This window comes from Aricia agestis, chromosome 13 (genome assembly GCF_905147365.1).
Source record: "Aricia agestis chromosome 13, ilAriAges1.1, whole genome shotgun sequence".
Taxonomy (NCBI): Eukaryota; Metazoa; Arthropoda; class Insecta; order Lepidoptera; family Lycaenidae; genus Aricia; species Aricia agestis.
The window spans coordinates 11,554,759-11,581,597 of NC_056418.1; the positions used below are offsets into that span (position 1 = coordinate 11,554,759).

The 26,839-nt window shown below is 36.5% G+C and overlaps 1 protein-coding gene across 2 annotated transcripts in view; it reads left to right on the forward strand.

Annotated features, from left to right (window-relative positions):
• The window catches only part of LOC121733053 (fibronectin type III domain-containing protein 5), a 171,328-nt gene that overhangs the window by 88,719 nt on the left and 55,770 nt on the right, over nucleotides 1–26,839 (forward strand). Inside the window, exons 3-4 of one of the 2 annotated variants that reach the window (XM_042123152.1) lie at nucleotides 899–1,031; nucleotides 25,624–25,769. In XM_042123152.1, the coding sequence (XP_041979086.1) occupies nucleotides 899–1,031; nucleotides 25,624–25,769 (279 nt within the window). The remainder of the gene's footprint in view (nucleotides 1–898; nucleotides 1,032–25,623; nucleotides 25,770–26,839) is intronic. The other variant, XM_042123153.1, reaches the window with a different exon arrangement.

The window sequence follows — 26,839 nt, forward strand, 5'->3', positions numbered from 1 at the left end:
TTCAGCGTCGATAGGCAGTTTTATTTTGATGGACACGCGCATTTTTGCTCTCATTAGTACGAGTTTCCTAGTAGGTACATAGTTTTTATTATTCGTAGATATTACATTTATATTTGAATTTATTGTAAAAAAATAAAGAGATATAGAGCAATAGATCAAAGTAAAAACATAAGTTTTAAGTAAATAAATTCTGCAACAGTAAAAGTATAGTGTAAAAACGTGTAATGAATAATTGAATTTTATTCTATCATAGAGCTGTTAAGGCACATTTTTTAACCCCGCGCCGACAAAAAGAGGGGTGTTATAAGATTCAGGTGTTTGTCTGTCTGCCCGTGTGGCCCGATCCCGACCCGATCGGTAAATCCGTTTGGATGCTATGATCATCCAAACGGATTTACTGATCGGGTTTTTTGTTTGAAGGCTGACATGATCGAAAGTGATCTTAGCTTTTGATCATGTCAGCTTTTTCATGTCATGTCAAAAAAATTATCATCATCATCGGACAGTGCTGGAAAATTTGGGATCTATTTCATGAAAGGCACACTCAATTTACACCGCCGCGGATCGGAACGAAATGGAAGCGTCAATTTCGCGTCATAACGCGGGAATTGGCAGCGGAGAATTCTCGCGCGTCCAATTTTTTGGTTTTGTATTTAATTTTTGTGTTTTAATTGTTGATTAAAGTTCATTGTGTCATGTACAGTTTTCAACCCCCGACAAAAAAGAGGGCTGTTATAAATTTGATGTTGCAAAGAGTTTCGCGGCGGAGAAAATTGAGCCTGAGTGACTTCCAGTGACTTTATCAGTTTAATTCTCTGATTCCTTAATAAAATTTTGAATTGGAGCTATTCTTCTTTACTGAACACATAATGCAACTTTGTTTTTGACTCTTTTTCAGGTTCAATGGGCCCCGGTGTGCCCGAGAATATAACTGTGACATTCCTCAACCCGACCACTGTGCGCGTCTCCTGGTCCACTACCGCCGAGCTGGTGGAGAAGTATGACGTTACCTACAAACCCTCTGACGCCAGGTGAGATGTTCTGACGTAGAAGTTTTATATGACACACCTTCTGTATCTGTTTTAAAATATTTTTACTTGTGGCTGGTTTTATTATAATTACTAGGATACGTCTGCAACTCCATAGCAGAGTAGACAGAATTATAGAGTATACCGACTTAGAACTGAGGTTCAAATTTTTAAGTTTGACGTATTATGACAAAAGTCGTCGCTAGGGTCGTTACCTACAAATTTAGTTGTTGTTTACATTTTGGCACATGCAAAGAAAACTGTCAGAATTCAATTTCAAAATCTTCATTTTAAAAACAAATTATATCAGCCAGCGCGCCAGCCCTTGTAACTTATCCAGGCGAAACCCGAAAGAAATGACAGGTCTTCCTTTATTCGTCCGTCTCTTAGCAGTCGAAGTACTGGTAGTTATGTCAATTGTGTCCATAGCACCGAAATTCGTTTATCGCGTAACCGTTATCACAAAAAAACTGCCGTAATATAATGTGATTACCACGTGATTACAATAATAATTATTAGGGTTTACTAATAGGGACTTGACAATTTCGTTTTTTTTTTTATGAAATAAGGGGGCAAACGAGCAAACGGGTCACCTGATGGAAAGCAACTTCCGTCGCCTATGGACACTCGCAGCATCAGCTGCAGGTGCGTTGCCGGCCTTTTAAGAGGGAATAGGGTAATAGGGGAGGTTAGGGAAGGGAAGGGAAGGGAAGAGAAGGGAAGGGAAGGGAATAGGGGAGGGTAGGGAAGGGAATAGGGTAGGGGATTGGGCCTCCGGTAAACTCACTCACTCGGTGAAGCACAGCGCAAGCGCTGTTTCACGCCGGTTTTCTGTGAGAACGTGGTATTTCTCCGGTCGAGCCGGCCCATTCGTGCCGAAGCATGGCTCTCCCACGTATGAATTTAGTTTGTGGACGCACCCTTTCACTTAACATCGAATACGTATACGGGGTGTATTGAGCAAATCAGCTTTCGTCAGGTCAAAAGTTCGGTTTCGACTGATAATTCGGATACGGTCGGAACTAGTTTTCAATTTCGACTTATGCAATATGCATATGTGATTCACTACAAGCTACGTATACGGGGTGTTTTGATCAAATCAGCTTTCGTCAAGTTGAAAGTTCGGTTTCGACTGATGATTCGGATACGGTCGGACACTAGTTTTCAATTTCGACTTTTGCAATATGCATATGTGATTCACTACAAGCTACGTATACGGGGTGCATTGAGCACACCAGTTTTCGTCAGGTCGAAAGTTCAGTTTCGACTGATAATTCGAATACGGTCGGGCACTAGTTTTCAATTTCGACTTATGCAATATGCATATGTGATTCAGTATAAGCTACGTATACGGAGTGTATTGAGCACATCAGCTTTCGTCAGGTTGAAAGTTCGGTTTTTACTTCGGTTTCGATTCGGATACGGTCGGACACTAGTTTTCAATTTCGACTTATGCATTATGCATATGTGATTCACTACAAGCTACGTATACGGGGTGCATTGAGCACACCAGTTTTCGTCAGGTCAAAAGTTCAGTTTCGACTGATAATTCGGATACGGTCGGACACTAGTTTTCAATTTCGACTTATGCAATATGCATATGTGATGCACTACAAGCTACGTATACGGGGTGCATTGAGCACACCAGTTTTGGTCAGGTCGAAAGTTCGGTTACGATTGATAATTCGGATACGGTCGGACACTAGTTTTCAATTTCGACTTATGCAATATGCATATGTGATTCAGTATAAACTACGTATACGGGGTGTATTGAGCAAATCAGCTTTCGTCAGGTCGAAAGTTCGGTTTCGACTGATAATTCGGATACGGTCGGAACTAGTTTTCAATTTCGACTTATGCAATATGCATATGTGATTCAGTATAAGCTACGTATACGGGGTGTATTGAGCACATCAGTTTTCGTCAGGTCGAAAGTTCGGTTTCGACTGATAATTCGGATACGGTCGGGCACTAGTTTTCAATTTCGACTTATGCAATATGCATATGTGATTCAGTATAAGCCACGTATACGGGGTGTATTGAGCACATCAGTTTTTGTCAGGTCGAAAGTTCGGTTTCGACTGATAATTCGGATACGGTCGGACACTAGTTTTCAATTTCGACTTATGCAATATGCATATGTGATTCACTACAAGCTACGTATACGGGGTGCACTGAGCACACCAGTTTTCGTCAGGTCGAAAGTTCGGTTTCGACTGATAATTCGGATACGGTCGGACACTTGTTTTCAATTTCGACTTATGAAATATGCATATGTGATTCAGTATAAGCTACGTATACGGGGTGTATTGAGCAAATCAGCTTTCGTCAGGTCGAAAGTTCGGTTTCGACTGATAATTCGGATACGGTCGGAACTAGTTTTCAATTTCGACTTATGCAATATGCATATGTGATTCACTACAAGCTACGTATACGGGGTGCATTGAGCACACCAGTTTTCGTCATATCAAAAAGTTTGATTTCGACTGATAATTCGGATACGGTCGGACACTAGTTTTTAATTTCGACTTATGCAATATGCATATGTGATTCACTACAAGCTACGTATACGGGGTGCATTGAGCACACCAGTTTTCGTCATATCAAAAAGTTTGATTTCGACTGATAATTCGGATACGGTCGGACACTAGTTTTCAATTTCGACTTATGCAATATGCATATGTGATTCAGTATAAGCTACGTATACGGGGTGTATTGAGCACATCAGTTTTCGTCAGGTCGAAAGTTCGGTTTCGACTGATAATTCGGATACGGTCGGGCACTAGTTTTCAATTTCGACTTATGCAATATGCATATGTGATTCAGTATAAGCCACGTATACGGGGTGTATTGAGCACATCAGTTTTTGTCAGGTCGAAAGTTCGGTTTCGACTGATAATTCGGATACGGTCGGACACTAGTTTTCAATTTCGACTTATGCAATATGCATATGTGATTCACTACAAGCTACGTATACGGGGTGCTTTGAGCACACCAGTTTTCGTCAGGTCGAAAGTTCGGTTTCGACTGATAATTCGGATACGGTCGGACACTTGTTTTCAATTTCGACTTATGGAATATGCATATGTGATTCATTATAAGCTACGTATACGGGGTGTATTGAGGACATCAGTTTTCGTCAGGTTGAAAGTTCGGTTTCGACTGATAATTCGGATACGGTCGGACACTAGTTTTCAATTTCGACTTATGCAATATGCATATGTGATTCACTACAAGCTACGTATACGGGGTGCATTGAGCACACCAGTTTTCGTCAGGTCGAAAGTTCGGTTTCGACTGATAATTCGGATACGGTCGGACACTTGTTTTCAATTTCGACTTATGCAATATGCATATGTGATTCAGTATAAGCTACGTATACGGGGTGTATTGAGGACATCAGTTTTCGTCAGGTCGAAAGTTCGGTTTCGACTGATAATTCGGATACGGTCGGACACTAGTTTTCAATTTCGACTTTTGCAATATGCATATGTGATTCAGTATAAGCTACATATACGGGGCGTATTGAGCACATCAGCTTTCGTCAGGTCAAAAGTTCGGTTTCGACTGATAATTCGGATACGGTCGGACACTAGTTTTCAATTTCGACTTATGCAATATACATATGCAACCCCCCCCAAAAACAATTTGGAGAAAGTTGAATGAAAGCACGTTGTTTTAGTATTATTTAAGTTCTAAATTTTTATTACATTGTAATATTTTAGGTTTACAAACACTAAAAAAATAGTTAGGGTGGGTTGCACCAGAGGCGTGGTTCAAGTTAAAGTTATGCTCAAAGTTATGGTTAAAGTTAAGGCTAATTTAACTTTGACCACAGAATTTGACAGAAGAAGTTGCTGGTCCGACAAGGCTTAAAAAGAACGTGGGCGGGGGTGCTGCTGGTAAAAAAGAACCGTCAAAGATGGCATTTTTGTATGATGACAGCGTTAGTTCCTTTTTTCGCCACGTGCATTTAAAGCCTTGTCGAGCTCTATGGTTATGGTTAAATATAGCGTCCATGACTTTAACCAAAGATTTGACATTTTGCATTGTAGTTAAAGTTATAGTTAAAGTTACAATTATAGTTAAAGTAAGTTGGTGCAACCCACCCTTAGAAACTTGAGGATACTTTGCGTCTATCAAAGCTTAAGTTTATAAAACCTGTCTTTTTTCCCATAAACGTATTCGTATCGACAATATTAAATTTAAAACCACTATAGAATACATCTTAAGCTTTCACTTCCTTTCAAAAGCCATCTCAAAATCTGGGCTTACCTCAATTCATTAAGTAATGTGAAGTTCGTCCGAGCGGTCAGGAATAATGTATGAAGTGCGCCGCGGACGGCGGTCCTCAACAAACAGAGTTCAGGAGAAAGGTGGGCTCTATTGTTTATGAATTGTACTTTAAATTAGTTCCAGGAAGGTTAGCTGGCTTACTAAACTATTTACCTTATAATGTAATAGATTCATGAAGTAACGTTCATTAGTGGAATTTTAGAAGTACCTAAATTGCGAAGTCTCTTTCAGATTTAGTCCTCGTTGTCTAAAATATATTTATAATTTACCTAAATAAGAAATTTTCTGAATATATTTTCTTTTTCAAAACTTTAAAATGCAGTTACTAAACCCACCGCTAAAATAAAAAAAACGCTTTTATTATTTTTTTATCAGGTAAACCTAATGTACAAAACCTACTAGGTCTCCATAACGCTCGAGTGACTACAAAAATAGCACCCTCCCCTCCTCTAGTGTCTTTCACTCATTTTGTATCGCCATGTCACTGATTGTCTCGATTCGGTTCGCTGTGAACTGACCCTTAAACTATAATGTTATGTGAAATCAAACATCTACATTAGCGGTCCCCCGACACACCTTGACAACAATTATGGACTAAAATATCACTTTACACTTAGGAATTAACTATTTAAACTTAAAGTCAGTAAAATATATTATTTCATTACTTTTTAAAGTTGTTTAGCGGGGTTTTTTTTAATTTCTTAATTTAATTTTATTTCATGCTTTTTAAACTTATGTTGGTTATAGTGCAGAATAATTCCTATGAACAGGATCCTATTATATCCCAATAAATACCATCTAGGAATATCCTTTTGGATGAGGCCGTCAATATGAGTCCAAACATGAAGTACCTCCACTTTGGGTTCATATGGAGCTCGGCTCCTATAGAAACCAGGTGATGCTGCAGCAGCAGCATGCAAAAATTTATTGTTTATCTACGTCTTACTAGCTGTCGCCATTAAAATGAGCCCAAACACGAAACCATTGCTCTAAGTTGGTGAGGAGTTGGGTATCCTATTGATTACCAGGTGATGCTGCAGCACCAGGTCAACTTTCTATTAATGTGTAAGTATTCATAAATGACACGAACTAGAATGCAAAATATAAAGCCCACCAAACGACTGCAAGTTGCTAATCGGCCCTTCACGAACCAGATGAACAGCGATTTTCCAGCACGGAGCAGGCTGATGATGATGAACTATAGCTAAGAACACTCTCGATTAAGTGAGCTTTCAAACAAAAAAAAAAATAAATCAAAATCGGTCCACCCGTTTGGATGCTACCATGCCACAGACAGACAGACAAATAAATAAATAAATAAATAAAATATCTTTTTACTAGATGTCCCGCGCGGCTTCGCCCGCGTAAATTAGGAATTTTACAGAAACCGTACATTTTCCCATAAAAAATATTTTCCTCGTTTTTCCCGCATTTTCCTGAGTTTCTTCGGTCGTATTAGTCTTAGCGTGATAATATATTATTATAATATAGCCTATAGTCTTACTCGATAAATGATCAATCTAACACTGAGATAAGTTTTTAAATCGGACCTGTAATTTCTGAGATTGACGCGTTCAAGCAAACATACTCTTCAATGTTATTATATTAGGTAGGTATAGATTTTTTTTATTTATGGACGCTTCACACCACGTCAGTCTGGCCCCGTGGTAAGTACCTGATGGACTTGTGTTACAGGTACCAGACAACGGAAATATATTTAATACTTTTATACTATACATATATTTAAGATTTTTATTATATGATACACATATTTAATACACATCCATAACCCAGGAACTTTGAAAACTTTTTGTTCCGTCGGCGGGATTTGAACCCGCAACCTCCGGCTTGAGCTACCAACGCGCTCACCACTGAGCCACAGAGGTCGTCAATCTATTTTTAGAAATAAAATAAAGATTTTTTTTTAATTATCGCTTGACAAACTCGAGTCTCGATCTAAAAGACTATGAAATGGTATAATATGGTAGTGATGATGATGATGAATGTAATTTGCAGTAGCATATGGTTCCTGTTCTTAAAACAACGCCGAAACTCCCAAACTTGTATCTATAAAGAATCAGGAGTTCTCTCAGCACCTTCCGAACCACGGTATACCAGGTTATATCTCGGTGCAAAATCTTACTTGTTGGTAGCATATGCTTAGAATACTTCTCACGAAACCGAAGTCACCACACGTTTCCCTATAAATTTTGAGGAGTTCCGCCGATTACTTATGGATCCTTCATCAGATCACCACTTTTGTGAATATAAAAATCGGGTAACATACGGCGGAGTAATCGTTGAATATAAGAAAACGAACATAACACCTACCCATTTTGAAAGTCGGTTAAAATTGTAGCCTATGTGTTATTCTTATATATAAGCTATATTATTGTAAAGTTTCATTAAAATCCGTTCAGTAGTTTTTGCGTGAAAGAGTAACAAACATCCATACATCCACACATCCATACATCCAAACAAACTTTCGCCTTTATAATATTAGTAGGATGTAGCCTATAATATATTATCACGCTAAGACCAATAGAAGCGGAGCACCAATGAAGAATGTTTCAAAATCGGGTGATTTTTCCTATTGTGCTGCGTAAACGATAAAAGTTTCGCAAAAATTGGCAGAATTTTCTTTATTTACCCATGAATTAGTTACTCTCTCTGGTCTGTGGCTGTTTGGTTGTTCGTTTTGTTCGGTGTTGCTATGTGTCTGTGCGGATGATTTTCTTGCTCTCTGTATTCGATGCCTATCCCTATCCTGGCTGAGGCGAGCCTCACGCTCTACAGACGATTCTCTTTCTCTCTGTATTCGATTTCTATCACTATTCTGGCTGAGGCGAGCCTCACGCTCTACAGACGATTCTCTTTCTCTCTGTATTCAATTTCTATCACTATTCTGGCTGAGGCGAGCCTCACGCTCTACAGACGATTCTCTTTCTCTCTGTATCCGAATTCTATCATTTTTCCGACTGAGGCGAGCCTCACGCTCTACAGACGATTCTCTTTCTCTCTGTATCCGATTTCTATCACTATTCTGGCTGAGGCGAGTCTCACGTTCCGTTGACGATTCTTCATCTCTTGCTGAACGTGCTCTTTTGGCATTCACTGTACTACGACCTATGTTCGAACGACGACGTTTTCCAGGCATGATCGTATAGTAATACCCACAAAGCAACAAATAACCCAATCGCAAAGCAAAAACAAAAGTCCGTTTTTCTAACCAAGTCAAATATATTTTTGTCGACAATTCAGAAACCAAAGAACCAGAAACAATGAATATCTGAAAGAAAGCGCTGTGGTTGCTCCTCTGCGTTACCGTCTGCACAACCACACAATGACGAAATACACTATCTACTACAATAACATAAGCCCGAAGCTTATGAGAGCCCCCGGCCGGTTCCGCCGTAACCGCTATGTCCCTCGGCCGCCGCCGCGCGACATATTTTTTGATTCCGCGTAAGTTTATACGTTTGAAAACTTCTAAAGTATTGATCGAAATTGTATAGTGTAAAAGACAATTATAATCTACATTTAATGTCTTAGCTTCTAAACATGTTTATTTGGATAAGGGTTAATGTTGTAAATTGTTAAAATCGCTTCGTAAATAAGCCATTATTTTTCGTAAAAAGTAAAGAACAAAAATGGCTATTGTGAGTTATCCCTAAGAAATAGACATATACCATCGCGGACTTTTTTGTTTACCTTATTAAGGTGTACAATACTGTAGTACATTATTTTGATCTATCTCGTAGGGTTTAGCCAGCGTTTGCAATATAAACGCAAAAAAATGAATTTATTTACGACATAACATTAGAAACCTCTAAAATTATCAGTGTTTCTCTACCATATTATGCATATGTTATACATATAAACCTTCCTCTTGAAACACTCAATCTATTAAAAAAAACCGCATCAAAATCCGTTGAGTAGTTTTAAAGATCTAAGCATACATACACACATACATACAGACAGCGGAAAGCGACTTTCGGAAAGCGGAAAGAGATTCAAAATGGGTATCATGATACACTTTTTGAAAGTCGAACGAAGAAACTACGTTGCCTACCACCGATTCGGGAACTACCCCGCCGAGAAGAACCGGCGTAAGAAACTCGTACGGGGCCATCTTTTGCAAAAAAAAATGGAAAATTACAATGTTATGGCTTACAGCTATGTAACAAAATTAAAAGAAAAGTAACCTGCATGGAGCCACCCTATTCCCAAGGTGTGCTGTCCTCGAAGAAATCATTGACTTTATAATACGCTTTAGCACACAAACGTTCTTTAACTGCTTTTTTAAATTTGTTTAAAGGTAGATTTTGAACATTTTCTGGGATTTTATTGTATAGGCGTATACATTGGCCTTTAAAGGATTTGCTTATTTTGGCTAGTCTGAACATTGGTATTGCTAACTTGTTCTTATTTCTAGTATTTACATTATGATTATCACTTTTCTTTTTGAAAATATTTATGTTCTTTCTAACATATAAGAGATTTTCCAAAATGTATTGAGATGTGACGGTCAGAATTCTTATTTCTTTAAATTTTTCTCTTAGAGATTCCAAAGACGACATCTTATAAATAGAACGAATAGCTCGCTTCTGCAGCACAAATATTGTATTAATGTCCGCCGCGTTTCCCCACAAGAGGATGCCGTAAGACATTATACTATGAAAGTAGCTAAAGTAAACTAATCGCGCGGTCTCTACATCAGTGATTTCACGAATTTTTTTAACAGCATATGCTGCAGAACTAAGCTTATCTGCCAGTTTCGCAATATGTGGACCCCATTGTAACTTACAATCCAGCGTTATGCCTAGGAATACGGTGGTGTCTACTAAATTCATTTTCTCATCATTTAATAGTACATTGGTTTGTACTTGCCTAACATTTGGCAAGATAAATTTTAAACATTTTGTTTTATTAGAGTTCAAAAGTAAATTATTAGCATTAAACCAATGTACTATTTTTGAGAGAGCACTATTTACCTCGTCATAATTAAATTGTCGCCTCTTCACATTAAAAATTAGTGAAGTGTCATCAGCAAAAAGTACTATCTCATGCTTATCTTTAACAAGATAAGGTAAATCATTTATATAGATGAGAAAAAGAAAAGGCCCTAAAATGGACCCTTGTGGCACACCTAGTTTTATTTTGGTTCCATTAGACCTTATGGAGTTAACTTCCACCCTCTGCGTTCTATTTGTAAGGTAAGATTTAAGAAGTTTAAGTGCCGTGCCCCTTACACCATAATGGTGTAGTTTTCTTATTAGAGTATCATACTCCACACAGTCAAATGCTTTAGAGAGATCGCAGAAAATACCAAGTGCATCCTGCGACTCCTCCCAAGCTTCAAAAATACTACACAGAAGACTAATGCCTGCATCTGTTGTAGACCGACCTTTAGTAAAACCAAATTGATTATTATGTAATAAATTATTTGAGTTAAAATGAGCAAGTAATTGATTTAGAATTATTTTTTCAAAGATTTTACTTAAAGTCGGCAATATGGATATTGGTCTATAGTTGGCTGGGTCTGATTTCTTCCCAGCTTTAAATAGAGGCATCACCTTGCTGTGCTTCATTAAGTCTGGGAACACACCACTTTCGATACAATTATTAAAAACTAAAGCTAGGTAAGGGGCAATGATGTCAACTACTGATTTTATAATTTTTGTGGACATACCCCAGAGATCAGTGGTACTTTTAATATTGATTGATTTGAAAGTCTTGATAATATCTCTGGAGTCAATATCTCTAAAAATAAAATTGACATCACATTCATTGACATGTTCTCTAAGTATTTTTTCTGCAACTGTAGGTGATGAATTTAAGTTCTTTGTAGTTGAGATTGGAATGTCTGCAAAAAACTTCTCAAAGACTGTCGCAACCTCAAGATCAGAATTGATTTTTTTATTATTAATTAAAAGTTCAAATTTAGAGTTACGACAGGCGACTTTTCCAGTCTCATCCGCAATTATTTTCCAGGTGGTTTTCACTTTATTTTTAGAGTCTCTAATTTTCTCTTTAATTTGAAGTGCCTTCGCTGCTTGACAGGCCTTTTTAAAAGTTTTTGAGTATTTCTTGACGTACAATTTAAAAGCTTCACTCCGGTTTATAGTTTTCTCGTTATACAAATCATATAATTTTTGTCTACTTACAATAATACCTGCAGTTGCCCATTTTTTGAAATTATTTCTTTTATTATTCAAACTGACCGTTTTAGAAGTAAATACAGCGTTGTATTGCTGATTTACTCTATTGAATAAATTGTTAAACGCTTTATCTGGATCATTTGATACATTCAACTTCTCAAAACTTGATGATAATTTACTTCTAAATTTCTCAATACGTTTTGTATTTATAGGTATATATTCAATTTTTTCTTTTAAATTAGTATCACAATTTATATTAAATGAAGCTAGCTGTCCACAGTGATCAGAGCTTAATACATTAATTATTTCCTTCCTATAGGGAGTTATGTTGGTGAAAATATTATCTATGCAAGTCGCAGTTGTATCACAAATTCTTGTCGGCTCGTTGAATAAATTAATAAGGTTATACGATTTGAACAATGATGTGAATCTAACAGTGGTGGAGTTTAAGTCTAGTAAATTAATATTGAAATCACCACATACTATAATCTTTTTGTTAGATGCACACACATTTGTTAACACTTGCTCCATTATTTGTTCAAAAGAATCATATAAGCCGGATGGAGGTCTGTATACGCTTACAATAATAAGGTGGCTCAGCTCGATACAGGCTAACTCAGCAATTCGTTCAGTTGACAGTCTAACAATATCCTTACGTTCTTTAAATTTAAGTTTTTTCTTAATCAATATTAAGGAGCCACCCCTAATAGCATTCTCTCGACTGAACGAACTTGCTAGCTGATGATCAGAATAATTAAATGACAATTCATAATTTTTTAACCAATGTTCTGATACACACAAAATGTCAATGTTACATTCATTTAAAAATAACTCAATTTCTAATTCTTTTCCTATTTTTCCCTGTAAGTTCTGATGCACCAAGTTTATATTAAAATTACAATTTTGTCTAGAAATCTTACTAGGTTGTTGGTGGTAGGCATTAGTATTATTATTTTTGTTTAATAATATACTGCTAGAGTGTGCCTCTGTTGTCCTAGAATCTAATTTAAATTATTTGGAACATATTCCAAGCTCTCAGTTATATATTGATTAGAATAAGAACACTGCTCAATAAAAGCAGTGGTCGGCTTAGCCAATTTTTGGCTTGTCTTAAAACTATAAAATTGTATAGCCATTTAGCTAAATGTCGAGTTAAAAAATTAGATAAGAAATACTTATCATATGTCAAATTACCTAATCTAGAATTGAAAATATTATTAATGTCCACCACATCTATTTGTGGTAAGGTATTACTTAATACCAAACAATTTTGATTTGTTGCACTACATAGTAGGCTGTTCAGCTTAAACCTAATATAATTTTCCTTACTCTCGTGTGGCAATTTCTTTATATAAGGAAAGGTAAACAAAATAAGTCGACTAACGTTTTCTTTTCTACTTAATGTATTAATACAATCTGTCATTTGTTTTTTGTTTATCTTTCCCCTTCTCCCGACTAAGATAACTATGGTTGTGTTGGGACAGCAAGCAGAATTTATTGCCCGGCTAATTACTTGTTCAAATGATGCCCCGGGCAAACAAGTGCTAATTACTTGCTGACCCACACTTAATTTATTCATAAGTATACTAACGCTATGTCCTATTTCATCACAGTATATATTAACTGGGGCGTTGGTCCTATTATAATTATTTTTTGAGGGTTCAGTATGAGCCTTTACCTCTGAACAGGTAACTGAAATGTCAAGATCATGCTGTGAATGATTTACATTTCTGAGACACTGACAGTTATTGAGCAAAGAGTTTACTCGTTCCTCATTGTAGCGTCCCATTTCTATTAAACCATCCATAGCCGATATATGACAGACAATTTCTTTTTGCGCTAATTCATATTTAATTTTTATTTGTGTTAGGGAACTATGTAGTTCTGTAATTTCAGACTGAAGGCTACATACATCAGCCTCGTAGCTAAGCCTAGTATGTTCCGACTCTTCACAGCAGCTTAATAATTGATCTTTAACTATTTGTTTATTTTTTGATAAATTTTTAAGCTGCTTCATAATTTTTCGGTTTTTTTGTAGCAATTCTTCAGTTTTTCTAATACATTTTTTAACTTTAACATATTTTTTTATCTTCCTTTTACTGTTCATGGTGTGACAAGTCGTTATTGTGTCATCACCAGTCAAGTCAATGGTAGTTAAGTTATTTTTTGAAAGGTCCTTTACACTTCCCAGAAGTTCATCATATAAACTTTGTGTTTTTTAAAATTTTTTTGAATTAAGTTTACACTCTAGGGACTTAACATATTCCTGAGCATCCTGAAGCTTTTTTTTAATATTACAAGTGTCCTCTAGGCATTGTTCATATTCCACTCGGCAATTGTCAAAACTGTCCACAACACTTTGTAGTTCAATGTTACGCTCACAGGTAAGTTCATATTGTTGACTTAATTTGTTAAGTTCTAATTTTAAATCAGCATTTTTTTGCAAAATTAAAAGCATTTCCTGTTCATTCTCATCGCGTTCAGTAAGTAGCCGTTGACATTGCTCCTTTGAGTCCTTTAGATCCTGGAGAGCAACTCGGAGTTGTTCTTCTGTCCGGCGGGCTACATTAGAACGTGTCATCATTTTGCTAATTTATTTGTTCCTGATATCTGAAACTGAAAACAGATATTATTTAACGGGGTGAAAATATAAAGTGTAAGCGCACCTTCTGCACAATTATAAGTTGTCAGCCCCAAATTTTGTTTCAGTTGTACAGTATGTACACAGGAAACGGTTGAAATTAATGTAGCAAAATGAAGAGATGAAAAGAAAGTTATGTAAAATGAAAGAAAAGGATCAGGAAAGACAGAATAGACAGATTAAAGTAGTGACTGAAATCTGTGTATACTGTACTGAAATATTTTGTAAAACAAAATTATATTTTAATTGAACAAATTTGAGAATGACAGAGTATGTTAGTTATACTGTTTTAATATACTATATTGTAAGTGTTTCAGAGTATGTAAGTATTGTTTTTTTTTATTTTTATCATCTGCTTTGCTTTAACATCAGTTAAACCAAGAGAGTGACGATGAAAAGATTGGTAATCTGCTTTGCTTTAACATCAGTTAAACCAAGAGAGTGACGATGAAAAGATTGGTAATTTGTTTTAGTTAATAAATGTACTTACATAGACTTATATACGAAATTTGTTGTAAGAGCAGTAAAATTATGATAGTAGCTAACACGGATTATGGTATATGAGTCGGCTAGAGTATGTCCATCATCTTTTTAGCTTCCACAAACGTTAAGCTAAGAGAGAACTTACAAAGCCAATGTAAACCTTGTTTGTAAGTGACTCAGGATAAGTTTTGTGAAGTGTTAGGTGTCAATATCATATAATATTGAGCAGAAAGTGTATTAGTATGTGAATAAAACACTATACTCCCCGGGTTTTTGCAGAATATCAGGAACAAAATTCATCCACTTTGATTTCGTAAAGTTCGTTAGCTTGCCGTCAGCTGTCACTTTAGAACTCCTTGGAAGTCCACATTAAAGTTCATTATCTAATAAAATTATTATTTTTTCTTGAAGTTTACACACTAAGCATTAGTTTTACAAACAATTTTAACACGAATTATCAATATAAATAATTTTATTACAATTTTATAATCGGGATATACAATTTGGCGTATTGTCACAAATGTTGCCACACGAGAAAAAAAACAGACAGACAGACAGACAGACAGACCGACAGACAGACACGTCAAACTTATAACAGCCCTCTTTTTTGTCGGGGGTTGAAAACTGAATTGGTCAATGTGTTGTAATGGTTGATGTCAAGAACAGCAGCTGTCCCGATTACGCAAATTTCTTTTCAGAATATTCTTTAGAATACGGGGATGTTCCTTACGGGGAGAAAACTAAAAAAAATATATAATTTAAAATTAAATACTTTACCTCTACGCTCTTGACAATAATTTTAACTTCATAGAATACAGAGAACAAAGCTAGTACATTTGGGTGTGTATGGGCGATGTGCCCCTTATTACCTATCTATATCTTCTCTTATATATAAAAATGAATTTTCAAATGTGTTAGTCGCGCTAAAACTCCAAAACGGCTGAACGGATTGGGCTGATTTTAGTCTTAAAATATTCGTAGAAGTCCAGGGAAGGTTTTAAAGTGACACGAAGTTCACCGGGACAGCTAGTTATATATAAATATAATACATTACATTACGAACAATAAAATATTCAAAGTACTCAAACGCTAACAGTAATTTACTGAAATGATTAATCGCATAACCAATGCTCCATAAGCCGTAGGTGTATGAAAGTAATTACAAATTTAGATACACTGAGTAGGAAGTGACGGGTGTAACACATACCACGTGATATTACAAGGATATAGTTATACTGGATATGGTATGTTATTATTCCATAATCTAATCTAATATATAAAATTCTCGTGCCACAATGTTAGATAGCGTACTCCTCCGAAACGGCTTTACTGATTTTTACCAAATTTTATATGCATATTCAGTGGGTCTGAGAATCGGCTACTGGGTACTTTTTATATTGATAAGTGCATTTGCTGAATAAATAATAGTAAATTATTACAACTCGAGACTGACGGCGACCATTGTTTGTGCGACGGGATAGCGATGGACGTTGCCATGGTGACATACTTATTTAGTAACTTCAATAAATAATATTTATATGGCAAAGAAACGTTTGCCGGGACAGCTAGTAATAATATAAATTCAAAAGTGTGCTTGTCTGTTTGTCTGTTACCTCTTCAGGCCAAACCGCATTTTGCTAAAATTTGGTATGGAGATACTTTGAGTCTCGGGGAAGGACATAGGATACTTTTTATCCACGAAAAATGTACGGTTCCCGCGAGATAAATGAATCATGGCACAACGGAGTTGCGGGCAACATCTAGTAGAATATAATTATTATTACTGCAATGCTTTAGGCCGGCTGCACATTATCCGAATTTCCGATCAGAAAAATTCGGACGCTCCGCCCCGCTCATATTATATTTTGACACGTAAGAAATTCTGATAGTGTGCGGGGTCTACAACAAAATATATGAACAGAGTGCGTTCCGGCGGGCGTCCGAATTTTTCTGATCAGAAATTTCGGATAATGTGCGGCCGGGCTTAAAGCTAAAGCCAGCACTATAGTATAGACCTAGGGTTCCCAAACTTATTTTGTCTACTGTCCACTTTGAGAGAAAATTATGTTTTAGCGCCCCATTTGTTTCAATTTAAAATGCACCCAGATGAAATAAATCACCCCCCAATCCTCTACACAACGCCCTCGTTTTTTTCTGGGTCCCGCACCGCCTTTAAAACCTTTAGCACCCACAGGGGGGCGTTATTGCCCACTTTGGGAAATACTGGTTTAGACGTTAAACAAAAAGTTTTGTTGCATATTCGACAACGTTTGTATGTCTATGCGAAGGAAGCTCTTGGCTAAATGATATATTTTTATATACAGGGTGTAATAAAAACAAGTGATAATACTTTAGGGTGTGTACGTGCTCCTTGTAAAGAGTTCACTGTGAAAGTAGAAGCGCTGAAAGACTAAAATTTTTTTCACTTTTGTATGGGGAAACTCGTGACGCTCGGGCACTTGCCCATACAAAAGTTACAAAAATTATCACTTATTTTTGTTACACACTGTAGATGAATAATACTTTTTAAAATATTGTTATTACAATATAAAATTAATTCCGCCGTTAAGGAGACCAACAGCGAATTGGTGTCTGAAAATTTGCTATTCAAATAATAAAATCATTTCTAACCGCTAGTAAATAATTTCTGACTATTCCAGTAAGATCGTTTCCATGTTAACTCCCAAACTGAAGTATTCATAGTCAGAGCTGAATAATGCTGCTAATTACAGGCGCTATTTAAACCGACGCTTTGCAAATGACAGACTTGACAACTTAATTTTGCGGCGTTATAGCGTAAATATCTTCTTGATTGATGTTAATTTATGTATAGCTATTTAGTTGCATTAATGAAAGATTATGAACACGAATGTTTAGTGAATATTGATATTGTACTAATTATTGATATTATTTAGTAACTACATGATGCCCGCAACTCCGTCCGTCCGCAACCGCCTAAATTCGCTTATCGCACGAGAACCGTACATTTATCCAGAATACTAATAATTTGTACGTGAGTTTACCGGAGGCCCAATCCCCTACCCTTTCCCCTTCCCTACCCTCTCCTATTCCTTTCCGACCCTCCCCTATTCCCTTCCCTACCCTCATATTACCCTATTCCCTCTTAAAAGGCCGGCAACGCACCTGCAGCTCTTCTGATGCTGCGAGTGTCCATGGGCGACGGAAGTTACTTTCCATCGTGACCCGTTTTCTCGTTTGCAATTTGTAATTATTTCATAAAAAAATAAGAGGGAATAGGATTACAGGGTAGGGGAGGAAAGGAAGGGAATAGGGAAGGGTAGAGAATTGGGCCTCCGGTAAACTCACTCACTCGACGAAACACAGTGCTAGCGCTGTTTAACGCCGGTTTTCTGTTCTGTTCGGCCATACACGCCCATTTAGGGTATCAAACATTGTAAAATAGTGATAAATATAATAGTGTGTTAGTGTAAACACCGTTATCCTTGAAACCATCAAATGAGCCCGTCAAAATGAACAACATTTTCTATGAGAACAATCAATCAAACAATTAATCAAATCATCGGAGAAATACCACGTTCTCACAGAAAGCCGGCGTGTTTCGCCGAGTGAGTGAGTTTACCGGAGGCCCAATCCCCTACTCTATTCCCTTTTCTACCCTTCCCTATTCCTTTCCTTACCCTCGCCTCTACGCCATTACCCTATTCCCTCTTAAAAGGCCGGCAACGCACCTGCGGCTCTTCTGATGTTGAGAGTGTCTATGAGCGACGCAAGTTGCTTTCCATCAGTTGAACCGCTTGCTCGTTTGCCCCCTTATTTCATCAAATAAAATAAAATAAAAAAAGTCACGCTTTCCACAGCTTGTACACACGAGTTGGCAAGTGGCAAACGAGCCGTAAATTTTATTTTTATCTTTACTGCTGAACTGGTGAAGATAGATGCGAACGGCTAAAAGTGCATTTGACTTTTATCCACATGTCGAGGGAAGTCGAGAAAAGATAAACCAAAGATGAGAAAAATTGTTTATGCTTAGTACTCACATACAGTTTTGCTCGATAGTTTTACTCCAAATCGAAGAAAATGACATATTTGACATATTTAATTCCATCGAGCCGGCTCGAAGCGAGCCTTCAAGCTGTCAGTTTTGCGATCCACGCGGTGATTATTGCTCGATTTGGTGCAAAATTATTGAGCAAAACCGTATGTGAGTACTTAGCTTTAGACTAGTTTGATCCGGTGAACTTCGTTTCATTTTCCTCCTAATAGAAGCCTTCCCTGGACTTCCACAAACATTTCAAGATAGCCACATCGGTTCAGTCACTTCAGCCGTTCTCGAGTTTTAGCGACACTAACTGACTATAGGTTAGAAGCTACGTACGTTTTGTAAATATCTATAATGAATTGATGGTTATGAAGGTTATGAAAGAAAATATTTAAAAGTTATTTTAAACATTATTTTGAACATAATATTATGTTTTCTACCCAGGTATATATATTATAATGATGTCTTTTTTGGTAACCAGAGTCGAATATTAAAAGAACATGCGCCGTTTTATTCAACAAATATTTTTGAAGTAAGTACAGAAAATCGTAAGAACTGGAGTTGTAAGTAAAAAAACTATTACGTTATAACATACTTTCAAGAATTATATTTTATCCCTGTGTTAAACCACTATAAATATTTTAAAGCAAAGATCAAAGCAATAATCATAATAATATATTCTACTTATATTCGTAGGTGAGAAACGTAATTGATGAGTGAAGTGGGTAACTCTTTACGATTTAAGAGCCCATATGACCCTAACTTGACTACATACTTTAACCTAGATCTCAAAATCTGTAAGGTCTACAAAACTGATTTTTTGACACAAGTAACTTCAGTTCATAAAGATTAAATGCTCAAGACGAAAACACGATTACTCAAAAAATGCTCGATAGTTTCTTTTTTACAAAAAACCTTGTTTTAGACACATTTCTGCTTGGATCTTCGAAGTTTGCTGTCTTTTCTTTAATATTTTTTAAAATCTAAAAAGGTATTGATAAAACCTAAATTTGCTCAAAACACTTTTTTTTATAATCATTATAGTTCGTCTTTTATTCAAGTAAAACTAACTCTGCGATGATTTCGCGCCGTCCTTTTTCACCTGGCATATGAAAGACGGGCGTGAGTGTGAAGAGAGAAGGACGATGTTTGATTTTTAGAGTCAGGTGAGCTCTTAAGAGCAAAAACTATTTTTTTCTCTTATAAAATCTTAACAAACTTACCAACCTAATGACGATCTCTGTGCCTCAATTGGTTGAGTGTGTGGCAGTTCAAGCCGGGGGGTCGCGGGTTTCGAATCCCGCCGACGGAACAAAAAGTTTTCAATGTTCCCGGGTCTGGATGTGTATTAAATATGTGTTTGATATAATAAAAATCTTAAATATATATTTTTATATTTAATATTTTTATATTATGTATAGTATAAAAATATTAAATATAATATTTCCGTTGTCTGGTACCTGTAACACAAGTCCTTCAGGTACTTAGCACGGGGCCAGACGTGGTGTGAAGCGTCCATAGATATAACCTAATTCGCTATGTAGAACCTGATATATCTAGATATACATAGAATCTACATAATATTTTGATTTTAAATAATTTCCCGGTCCTAAAGCCTCCATTTATAAAAAAAACTACAGTTTTCAAATTGTAAGTTACCTACTTCACATAATATGTCTTCAATTGTTCTACATTACAACCGTAAAATATACATCGTAAAATACAAAGTTTGTAGTACCTAACAAGTTTCTAGACACATTAGTAACGTCTGTGTATAGTGTACACTACAAAATATATAATATACAGTAGTACAGTTTCTTACTGAAAACCGTCTGTTTCGCAGCGCGGGAACCGTTTAATTTCAACAAAATCGGTTCAGCGGTTTAACCGTGAAGAGGTAACAGACAGATAGATAGACGAACAAACAGACAGACACACTTTAGTATTTTTATTATTATTATTTTATCTATGAACGCTCCACACCACGTCAGTCTGGCCTCGTGCTGACCTGAAGGACTTGTGTGAGTTGTGATACGGGTAGGTACAAGACAACGGAAATATATTTAATACTTTTATACTATACGAGTACATAATATTTTATTCAAGATTTTTATTATATTATACACATATTTAATACACATTCATGACCCAGGAACTTTTGAAAACTTTTTGTTCCGTCGGCGGGATTCGAACCCGCTTCCCCCGGCTTGAGCTACCAACACGCCCACCAACTGAGCCACAGTGGTCCTCATATTAGTATGACACACTGTGGCACGTCATGACAAGTCATATTACTTATTAGTATGGATTAAATCGTCTGAAATTCACGCATACAAAATATAATCGTGATTTCAGATAACTATTGAAAGCGAAAGTGATATAAAATATCATATACTTACCTATGTATGTGTATCATGATACCAATTTTGAATAAAAGTATATTTTATGTATGACTTCGCGCTCGCGTTAAGAATTGGTTTGAACATAAGAATATTATATTTCAAGGACTCATCTGAGTTATTCTACTGTTATTTATTTATATTATGTTGCTAGTATCAGATTAACAACGTACACGTTTGTAAACTGTGAGATCCTTCAATTTAGAAATAGATAACTTAAACTAGATTGTCTGTACCAGATATTTCAAGCGTTTAAGCGGGTATAAAGTTTTGATTCATCTCTCATGTTTAACTATCTTGTGCCCGTAATGTTCTCTTTAGAAATTCCTTTGCAGTATGGTCCGGGTTAGGTTAGGGTAGAACATTTTTTTTTATTACTATCAATATATATTTTTTTGTGAGTAGCTTCATTTTGATAAAACGAACGACAATTTTATCTGCGAAAAATCTCGAAAGTCAGAAAAAAGAAAAAAATTCTGCAAAAATCAGGTTTTTGTAACTTACTGCGCTGCATCTGCATCGCTTAGATCTTAAGATTAACATTTCGGGATCTATCGAAGATGGACCTAAAAATTTGTCCCAAAAGAGTTATAAAAACTCAACAGTCGTAAAAAATATTCTCTTAGATCGAAATCCAATTATAGTTAAAGAAATAGATTCGAACTGTGTGATATTAAATTGAAATGTTATTGTTGTTGGTAAAACGCTTTGCTATTTTGATAAATCTGTAACTTTGACTGCCGCGGGAATATTTTTCGACTTTTAGAAAACTGTTTTCAGAATGAATAAAGGTTTTAAGTTTAACTCTAATAATGTTAACGTGGCATTTTGTGAGAAAATATTCTCATTTGCATTCCTAATAGTATAATTAACATAATCATCAAAAGTTATAAACTGCAATATTTGAGATGATTATAATAATCTTAATTTGTACTACAGACCAAGCAGAAAATAATTGTAAATGACAAACATCTTTTCAACGGTCCATAAGAATTAATATTATGTTGGTCGTTTCATATTCAATAATTGTTAAATGATTCTTTCTTCCAAGAATAAGCCCGTCACAGACTTAGCTATAATATACAGAGTGTAACAAAAATAAGTGATAATACTTTAGGGTGGGTACGTGTTCCTTGTAGACAGTTCATTGTGAAAGTAGCAGCGCTGAAATACGAAAAATATTTTTCACTTTTGTATGGGCAAGGGCCCGAGCGTCACGAGTTTCCCCATACAAAAGTGAAAAAAAAAATTGGTCTTTCAGCGCTGCTACTTTCACAGTGAACTCTCTACAAGGAACACGTACACACCCTAAAGTATTATCACTTATTTTTGTTACACCCTGTATATTAATTACATGTCCCGCGCGGCTTCGCCCGCGTAAATTTGGAATTTTACAGAAACCGTACATTTTCCCATAAAAATAGCTATAAATACTCCTTGCACGTGGTCTAAAGGTGTGCGGGGATCGGAACACGCTGTGCATATATGTCGGAATATGTCTTGCTATACCTTATTATATAGTAATATGCAATAATATATATTACGGTATCGCTCGGTGACGTCACAGAAATATATATTATAGCTGAGTGTGCGGTCACGCGAAAATATTATAGAAAATATATAGTAGTATGCCTACCTATAAATATATTAATATATATTATAACTAAGTCTGTGACGGGCTTTAAGTCTTTTTTTTGGAAAAATAGCCGACTATATCTGTGACAGAGCTTGTAGTAAAAAAATGCTGCATCGGTTTTTTGGACTATATTTTCTCGCTAAAATTGTTGTATTTTTTTGGTATACAACAGTTTAAAAAAAGTTTTGCCGATACCTGAAAAAAGTTTTTATTCAGCGTCGTGCATTGTGTAGTTGAAAAACAAGTTTCTAAACCAATTTTTGGACAAAGGAACAGTGAACGGTTGAATTGAATTCTGTTCAAGGTAAACGTAATATTTTGTTTTCATGTAAGTATGTAAAAAAAACAAAATTGTTACAACATAATATTTTACCAGACCCAAGAAAAGGTGGCGCGACGAATTAGACGCTGTTGATAAAGAGTGGCCAAACAAAGCAAGCAAGGATAGAGACGTGTGGAAGAGGGGAGGCCTTTGCCCAGTAGTGGGACACAAACGGCTAATTAGAATAGAATAGAATTATTAACCTGATAACTTCGCCGTTTGTATTGTATGTCACACAAACGGCGAAGTTATCTGGGAAGAAACATAAAAATTAAAAATATAATATTCGGTCGAATTGAGAAACCTGCTCCTCTTTTGAAGTCGGTAAAAATATTTGTAACGTCACTTCTTGATACCGTCGACAGTTTTGTATATCCGTGTAATAATTACTGGAAACTCTACATAATCCAATCAAACATGTCATGTCAATGTCAAACACCTGGCGAATGTAATTAGCACGTCAAGTCAATTACGCGTAATTCGATTGTCAGATTTGACGTGGCAAGATTTGCGTGGACGTGTGATTAACTGCTAATCTGTTTTGCCGCTAATATTATGATATATTGTTATTTACTAGCTAAAAGCCTAACTTTTTTAAGGCTCGCGTTGAAAATTCTGCGTGGAAAAATCTCAAAGTTTTTTAATATTTTAATAGTAACCAAGCCTTGACCGACCGATGATAACACGTCTACATATAAATAGAAATTACTATGTTAAAGCACAAATTAATAGGCGTGATTGTTTCTCCGTAAAATGTACCACAAAAGTGCTCAGGTTGTGGGATATAATACTAGAGCTCGCTTCGCTCACCCTGATTATAATATAATATTATTAATAATTATTATTTGTTCTATCATTTTCATGTAACCCGCAAACTTGTTGCACCTTAATTCGTGCGTCATGGGCAAAGCGACGATTTTTATGGGATAAACTATTCTATGACCTCTCCCAAAAGTGGCCGGACCAAAAGTATCACTATACAAAATTTCATCAAAATCAGTCAATAAAAGCGTGAAAAAGTTACAGACACATTGTATACAAATACGAATACACAGAAAACCACACTTTTTAATTATAGACGCTCTAGTTGTCCCGGCAAACATTGTTTTGCCATAAAATGATTTTCCCTGTTTTCCTGCTTCTCTCTTGAAGTTTTTTCTGCATTTTTTTTCTATAAACCTCACGGAGCCCGAGACCTTTCCAACGAATGCAAAACCGTGGAAATCGGTTCGTGCGTTCTGGAGTCATAGCGTCAGGAAGGAAACCCCGACTTATTTTTATATATTAGATTAGGGTAAATTCAGACCGCAACGTGACGCGTAGATATTATGCATTTCTAAAGTATTGAATTGACAGACTTGCATGAAGTCTGTCAAATCCATACAAATAAACCGGCGTGAAACAGCGCTTCCGCTGTGTTTCGCCGAGTGAGTGAGTTTACCGGAGGCCCGATTCCCTTCCCTATCCTCCCCTATTCCCTTCCCTTCCAATCCCCACCCTCCCCTATTACCCTATTCCCTCTAAAAGGCCGGCAACGCACCTGCAGCTCTTCTGATGCTGCGAGTGTCCATGGGCGACGGAAGTTGCTTTCCATCAGGTGACCCGTTTGCTCGTTTGCCCCCTTATTTCATAAAAAAAAAAAAAAAAAAAATTAGAAATGCATCTACGCGTCGCGTTGCGGTCTGAATTGACCCTTTTAGGTACGATTGCAGGTATCCCAAAAGTGTGTGAATGCTAAAATCTAAATAGACCTGTATTACACTTTTAATAATTATATCATTCTACTGCGTGTGATCGACAACGTTACCTTTCTAGCTGACTCTTTTGTCATATTATTATAAAATTTATCATTTACGGAAAAAAAACATTAAAGAAATAACATAACCATTATTTTCACTGATTTATTGTTATAGCGCGTCCTTTGTCTCGTTAACGAAACGGGAAATGTTTTAGGCAAATGGCCCGATGTTGCCTGATGGAAAGTGACAGCTGCCATAATTTCCGCCGGAAACGAGCTTTATTTGAAATGTATACATAATTGAATATTCATTATTATAGTCTTTAACATTCATTATTTCAATTTCAAAAAGTGAATATGCAACTATACCATAATAATAATTATTGTCATATATTTTTATTTAAAACTATATAGCGTTTTCGGCATCTAAAACTGCCCCAGGGTAAGTCAGGCAGGGCAAGCCGAACGGATACAAAAATAACTGAAGTTGAAATTAAGAACTAATTAAACTAAACTACATACGTATTGCACTAGTATTAAGTCCACGTGCTTCGTGGGTCATCGGTTTTGTTCGGCTACTTCCGTATCCATTCGGCCTGCCCTGCCCCGGGACAGTTCCTGGAACTCTTCTATCCTTTTGGATAGTACCTACCTAACACTTTCACAATCATCTTTATCTTTCATGACACTAGAATATTTTTTTCTTTGTTTGATTTTTTACTTCTATTTAATTCTTTCTTTTAGTAAAAATATTATCCCAATAACATCACGCATAATCACATCAGAGCTTTGAAAAGTCATTTCTCTGTCTACCTTCCATCTTCATCGATATTTCTTCTCTTCCCTTCTCCCTGCCGCTTGCTGGTACAAAACAACGAAATTGACTCATCATGAACAGTTACAGAGTGGTGCTGGAGGTGGCGGGCAACTCCGACGCTGTGATCCTCAGCGGGCTGGAGGCTGACACTCAGTACCAGGTGACCGTCGCCGCGCTGTGGGGCGGCCACAAGTATAGAAGCAGGCCAATTGTCTTCCGCACCCTGGGTGAGTACTTCTTCTTGTGTGGAAAATAGCTCTTAAGTCTGTGTTTCAACCGAAGATGGGCTAAGCTGTGTTGCGAGGAATGTGTTTTTGTGAACCAATAGAAACGCTTCATTTGCCTGACCACGTTCAGCGCAACGATTCTATTCGTTCTTGTAAAACACATTCCTCAACGCAGCCTTAGGTGGGCTATGGTGGCGCTGGGCATGTTAGAAGTCAATCCTGTGCCTCTGATCTCTTGCCAGTCGTGTCGGCCTTAGTAAAGGAATAGAGAATGCCCTTGTGTAGTACGCACTGCTTGGGCTTTATAAAATTACTCCTGCGCAACTGGTCTAGTGTCAATGAAACTGGCCAGCGTCACCGAAACCGGTGTTGGAGTTATTATAAAGTGGCGCAGTCGGTTGGATTGTACCTATGGTACTACCGACATCGCACTGCAGCTTTTCATACGTTTTCAGTACTAGCGGACACATTCAGAGAGATTTAATTATTACTTTAATTTAACGAAGATTTTGACCACTCTGTACGCTCCATACGTTTACTGCCAACTGTTAATTAAAGTTTAGTAATAATTTCAAGCCTCTTAGTGCGGCAGTCATATTGTAATTTCATCAGATACTTGCATCAGAGATAAAATAAGGCTTCCCAAGCATATTATATTATTCAGGATGAATTCTATAAAAAACACAAACTATTTTTTTTACTAAATATTTTGCGTCTAACTTTTTCAAGCTATAAAGTTTTCAACGTAGACTACCTATAGGTATATGCATGAATAGGAACTAAAATCAATATTTTAGTTCCTATTCATGCATAGGTTTGATTCTATCGAATAGTTTCATATTAAATGGGTTTCGGCTGCCACAAAATGCTTCTCCATTTGTTGCGGTGAACTCGGTCTTGTAGCGGAAATCCGAACGAATCAATCGAACGAACACCAAGTTCCTTTAAACCAAGTTTATTATCACAAACGACCTTTACGGGCAACAAAATAGCAAAGTAAATATTCTAACAAAAAAGTGACTTAAAAATTATTATGGGATGAGAATAAAATTTAGATATGCGAACACAAA